Source organism: Orbicella franksi, chromosome 14, assembly GCF_964199315.1.
Source record: "Orbicella franksi chromosome 14, jaOrbFran1.1, whole genome shotgun sequence".
NCBI classification, from domain to species: domain Eukaryota; kingdom Metazoa; phylum Cnidaria; class Anthozoa; order Scleractinia; family Merulinidae; genus Orbicella; species Orbicella franksi.
In genome coordinates this window covers 4448311-4454467 of record NC_138158.1, presented here as the reverse complement: position 1 = coordinate 4454467, position 6157 = coordinate 4448311, and the positions used below count along the sequence as shown (strand labels likewise).

At 38.2% G+C, this 6157-nt stretch overlaps 1 protein-coding gene and 1 pseudogene across 1 annotated transcript; both read right to left on the bottom strand.

Annotated features, from left to right (window-relative positions):
* Positions 1-54: 54 nt before the first annotated feature.
* LOC145468813 (R3H domain-containing protein 4-like) lies at positions 55-5081 on the bottom strand. The gene is made up of 8 exons (XM_081452516.1): positions 4770-5081; positions 4190-4365; positions 3282-3400; positions 2978-3113; positions 2252-2334; positions 1869-1954; positions 1464-1519; positions 55-1014 (listed from the first exon to the last, which is right to left on the bottom strand). The coding sequence occupies exons 1-8, from the start codon at positions 4844-4846 to the stop codon at positions 911-913; spliced, it is 837 nt and encodes a 278-aa protein (XP_081308642.1). The 5' UTR covers positions 4847-5081; the 3' UTR covers positions 55-910.
* A 197-nt stretch (positions 5082-5278) lies between these two features.
* On the bottom strand, positions 5279-6092 carry LOC145468837 (histone H2B.1 pseudogene; annotated as a pseudogene).
* Between the last annotated feature and the right edge of the window lie 65 nt (positions 6093-6157).

Here is a 6157-nt window from a genome sequence, read left to right as displayed (position 1 = left end):
TTGTCATGCAGTTATCATGTTTTATTTATTTTCAATTTTTTAAAGGGAGGGGGGGGGGGGGGGCAAGTGTTGGCTTAATTATGCTGATCCCTGAGGCCTAACTAAGCGGTCTGACTAAATGCTTGTGGGAAAGTGTGCGTGCTACTTAGTAGAGAATCAAGGCTAAGATTCAAACTGAAAGGGGAAAGTTCATCCTGACCAGTGCCATTTGAATGTCTTGTTTTCCAAACACCAATGCTTGCAGGAGCTACTTCACCATCTGTGCAACTAGAAAAGTTTAGCCAAAATTTTTCAAGTGCCTTGTTTGTAATTCATGTTAATCTTCTCCATCCTTAGCCATCCTTGTTTCTTTATGGTTTATTTATTTCTCTTTGGTGTTTTTCTACCTTGCTGAACTACTATTTTCAGGTATCCTTCAATTTAAAGGTACCTGTAATATTGAACACAGCAAAAATAACTAGAAATGTCATGACTGAGCCCCGTTAACTATTAACTTCGTAAGTGTTTATAGTTAAAACACGCTATACCAACAACTTCTACCTTGTTCTTTTAATAGCATAGCATTGTATCACACTACAACATTTTATGATCCTGTTAAACTGTATTTTTCTCATGTTGAGTTTATCATATCCCATATTTCACTTGTGAAGAAAATAATGTTTCACGACTACTACAGTTGTAAATACTGTTTACAACAGCAAGGAATTGATAAGTGACTGATTTGTCTATCTTCCTTTTTCACTTTGGTCACATCGTCAATGTAAGAGTATTAATGTAATACAAATACTATTGGAACATCTTGTGATGTCCAGGAGCAACTCCAGTCTGCATTCTACAAAAATGAAATTTCTATAAGATTACTAAGATTATTAAGATCTCATCAGATACAATGTATATTTTTTAAGTGATGCTATCTGTGCTGTTCTAAATATTGGGAAAGTAGGAGGGAGGGAACACAAAATGTCTCCTGATTATTTTCAATCTCCATGATACCGTCTCCATTGCGGTTCACACCTTAGAGAAAAAACAGATAAAGTGGTTTAGTGGTGGCTACAAATGCTCTTTAAGGACAGCCTTAGGGACAGCAGTTTTTTCAGAGACGTGTTTTTGTGTATCAAATTTAACCCTTTACTAATTAGCTAGTCAAGAATGCACTTGTGTTTACAGTACATTTCAATAATTTATTCAAATATTATTAAGTCAATTGTAATAACTTGTGATATTTGCCAATGCCGTTGTGCAAAATTAAAGGGTAAGGAGATTTTCACGTATTTATAGTGAATACCCTTTAGGCAATGAATAGACAACAGTATCCTGGAACTGGGAAATATGAACTAACAAGTATAATACTATGAAACGTTTCACTAGATTGTGTTGGATCTTAAGTTAAATGTATACTCAAAATCAATCCCTTGCTAAAGGTGGAAGGGGAGTCATAGCTACCGTTTTGCAATATTACTTACTTGTCGATTTCAGGTCCAGGAACTGACACACTCCATGCACCAACAACCGGTCAAAACTGTAACAACATTAATGTTGAAACAAACATCTGTTATATTAAAAACCAAAGCATTTACAATTAACTCCTATTTCAAAGGTGTTTATTGTAACAGTAATTTGTTCCAGGTCTTCATGATAAATGATCGACCACAAATAACTAACAAAAAGCTGTGCGAGTAGTGGGGAAGAACCTTTGCATGGTGAAACTTCTGTGATACCAATTTAATATTTTGTTTTGGAAAAAGTGCCTTGAAATCACACCATTTAATGGTATGCATGTTAAAATGACATTGCATGGATTGTAAATTCTTCTCAATGGAACTTAAAGGGACAAAAACTAGCAACAAAATTTGTATGTTAATGTATACCTGGAGGGTACAGTTGAGATCATGATTGCACTGGGGTCATCAGAAAAATATGAGATCACCTCCTCTTCATGGTGTTTAAGCCCACCCTGAATAAAGAAAATAAGTCCATGAACACATTGAGCAATAAAATTATTGTTAGATTCTTCAAAACTACACAAAACTGAACAAATGAAATTATTACTGCCTTATGATCAATGTTTCAAAAAAAAAAAAAAAATGCCACGTAAGTAATTTGTGATCATGGCCACTGTGTTATCATCACATTTAGAAGAAAAAAATTACTTGTAACTTTCCAATCTGTAATTCTTGCCACTGTACTTCTAGGACTAGCTTTGAGAGATTGAGAATTATAGAGGGACAGAAATCATAACTGTAGTACTTACCATTGGAAAACGTTTTTTCTTGAGGGTTCCTCTTATTCGGTCTTCAATTCTGTTAAAAGACTTCTCTGCAATTGCTACAGCATCTAAAACATTGAAAACTTGTATCACTCAAATTATAACAACTGATGATTTAAAGTGCTCCTAAACTTTACTAAGAGTTTGCAAGGTAGCTGTATGTATATCTTGTAGGAACATGAAATTGTAATAATAATTATATGGCTAGCTGTGTGAGCAGGCAAGATTAACCAAATCCTGCACTGTGATTGGCTACCCAGGCAGGCAAGATGACGCTATCTTGCCCACTTGGCACTACTCCCGCAAGAAAAAATTTCCCCGAAAGACATATAATAAATTCCTTATTGACCAACCTTGTTCAGTCAAGGTAGCAAGTTACTAGCCTCATTTTAGAGACCTCAACTCCATCTCGGTCCATAAACACACACACAAAAAGAATGTGCCCAATATCCAGCCATGTTGACCTCGCGCTTGGTCAATAACCCATATTTATGGACTTCAAACCTAATAATAGGACCCTAGATGGCCCAGTGACAATGCCTGGGAACCTTTGGTACAGGTAAACCTCGAAATGAAAATCAATAGCAACTTGGTAACAGAGGGTTTGGGCGGTGGGGGTGGGGGTGGGGGGTGGTAGGATTCACACCTGCTAACTCCTAGCCAGCCTCATTAACACAATTTTGGATTGTTACTTTACATATTCAGCTCTACCTTGCTCTGTGGGAATGTTCCTGTCTTCATTTGTATTTCCCCAGTTAGTGTCCTTATCAGGTGCTGTTGTTTTTGTCTTGCATGTAATGATGACTTCTTGCTCTTCTTCAGAAAGGCTCACAAACTCATTCCAGATCTGTAAACATGGAAACTTAACCTTTGAGCCCCAAAATCAAAATCATTATGCACATCTTCAAACCAAATATTTTTGTGTCACTGAGTAAAATCCCTGATTTACTTGAAAGCTGTAACTGTTAACTGGGTTTTGTGAAATAATACAAGTCAGAGTTATCAAGGCCCATACCTTCATGTTTTCCTCATTTGTTAAAAGTGTTGCAAACATGGACTTCTTGTTGCTGACTATATCAGAGAAATCGAGTTCTCCAATCTCCTCATGGTCAACCAAACTCAACAGAAAGCACACTGAAAAGAGTAAAATAGTAACAATCAGTATATAGAAACATCTTACAGATTACATCAGCCAGGAAATCTGGAGGAGATGCAAATATGAACTCTCCTTATTGATTGGCATTTAATGTTGGTAGTGAGAATTTGGTATCAAATCAAGACAATGTCCCTTTGTTGATCATTTTTGTTTGCTCTCACCAACTCTCTGCTAAACAAAGTGTTGAAAAAGTGATTATTAATTAAAAATGCAAGTGCATTGCCAGTGCAGAACACTCCTCCCTGGGAAAAATGGGGGCTTCTTTTAAGAAGGACTTGAAAAATATCCTTATATGGAGTTTCCGGGAAACAGGATATTTTGGAAAAAAAATTAATGGGAAATGTGATATTTAGATCAAGTAAAATGGTATATCGAGGAGGAAAATCGTTCATTTTTGCATTTGGAAGTGATGGATGCAGGATATTTGGGCCAAAAATTAACGGAATATGGGATAATCAGTACCTGTGCCCCCTAATGGGATCTCTGGAATGGGTGTTTCGTAACTGCCAGATCTCCCACAAAGTAACAAATAAGATACTTGGATGTGATGGACAGAAACTTATCAGGTGTATGAACCAATTATTTTGTTGGCTAGAAAAGTTGAGGGGTGCGGAGGCTCTAACATCAGGCACTTTCATAATTGTTGGAATTTTCGCCATGCAGAAATGAAGTCGTTTTCATCTGAGGGTGCTTCAAGTTACTTTCTGGTAAGGTGACGATGACAACCAGGGCCCCTACGTCCCCTCCCTGGCCAAATGAAGACTTACTATTCTCATGCCTCCTCATCGGTCTGCTTCCAGTTTTGGCCTTTCTTCCAGAATTCCTGCTGTTGTAGTATTGTATTTTGCTCTTTTGTGATCGATTACGAGTATGCCTTCTCTGATTACGTTCTTGTTGTGGAGGTTGAACGTTGGCAGGCTCAAAAACTTCTTCCTCCCAAACACTAAGAGAGAAAATTTGCTTCGATTCTAAAATAATACGAGGCAGCTTACAGCTGAAACAGCTTACTGCGGCTCTGATCACTTAGTTCTTCTGTAGTCTGGAAAGGGTTGTGAACATGGAAAGAGTCCAAATAACCAGGATACAAAGATCCTAAGATTGCGCCAAATAAACTGAAAATTTCCTTGACAGCTCACCTGTTTTCAGTGTTTACTATACGATCAAAGCTCGTCTCAGATTCGAGCTACACTTCACGATGAGCTCTTTGCTCTAAATTATCTTTCAATCCCTTTAGGAAACTTAAGACGCATGAAAAAATTATACATGATAACAAAAGATGTGGAACCTACCGGCTTTGTGCCCTCGGCGCGAAAAAAGAAAAAAAAAGTCTTAATTTACGATACTCACTTGTCAATGTCATGATTTTCTACCATATCTCTGTTACGACGATGTCGCAAATGCTCGTGAATGTTTAAAACACCCATGATACGGCTTGAGATCGGTTCTGTGGCAAATTCGGTTGAAATGTTTGCAAAACACCGGCGCCAAAACTCAAGATGGCGGATTTTAGTTTACAACTGGTTATGCAATCAATTAAAAATAGCAGCAAGCTGATTGGTCAGAAAAGCGCGCTTTGTTTGGTTTCTGATGGCTTCCTCAAGAAATGTTCAAGAAATGAACCAGGTTGAGTGAAATGAACAAAGTTGAGTGAAATCAACACACTGTGCTAACCTAAGCATAATCATACGCTGATATACGGCGAAGTTATTTCACAAGACAGATAAATGGCATATGCTACTAATGTGGAATGGTAATTCGAGGGTTACTTGGGTTTTGTCTCGAAATCAGTGAAGATTGGAAAATGCGCGGCCATATACTTCACGAAAGATATTAGCATCAATTCAAAATAAAATCAAAATTTGTTGTATTTCGTCTGTTTATTTCTAACTTTTCAAGAAAATGTATCAGTGCCGTTGCAACCATTGACGTCTGTCGTACTTTTTAATTCCTTTGTTACGATAGTCGATGAATTTTCGATTTGCTATCAGTTTCGGAGTGTTGCATTTAAAAAATGACACGGGAAGCTAGAATATTATAGAGGGGTTAGTTAAGTTTTTACTAGGTTGAGATCTTTTGATGACAAACTCTATTCAGTGGTCATTGACTTTTGTATCATTTGGTGGCTCCTAAAGGAGCCGTTTGTTTTGGCGGGAAACCCACAAAGTGAGTTTACTTGCTGCTGGTGTACTTGGTCACAGCCTTGGTTCCTTCACTCACGGCGTGTTTGGCCAGTTCACCGGGTAGAAGCAGCCTGATGGCGGTCTGGATTTCGCGGGAGCTGATGGTTGATTTCTTGTTGTAGTGGGCAAGGCGGGAAGCTTCGGTGGCGATGCGTTCGAAGATGTCGTTGACGAACGAGTTCATGATGCCCATGGCTTTGCTGGAGATACCAGTGTCAGGGTGAACTTGCTTCAACACCTTGTAGATGTAGATAGCATAGCTTTCCTTTCTCTTTCCCCTTCTCTTCTTCTTTCCATCAGCCGCGGCCTTTGCCTTACCAGCTTTCTTCTCGCCTTTCTTTCCTGCAACTTTGGGTGCCATGGCTGTAGATCAGAATGGATTTGAAATACCCGAGAAATCGATCTTTCTCGTATTTATACTAGAATGACTAAAAGATCGATTAACATACGGATCGAAATCCGCGGTTCCTGATTGGTGCTTTGCATGGTATTTCAATAATTACTTCAGGGGTCGATGTGTTTTGCATGTCATTTACTTTATATACAAAGGCTCTT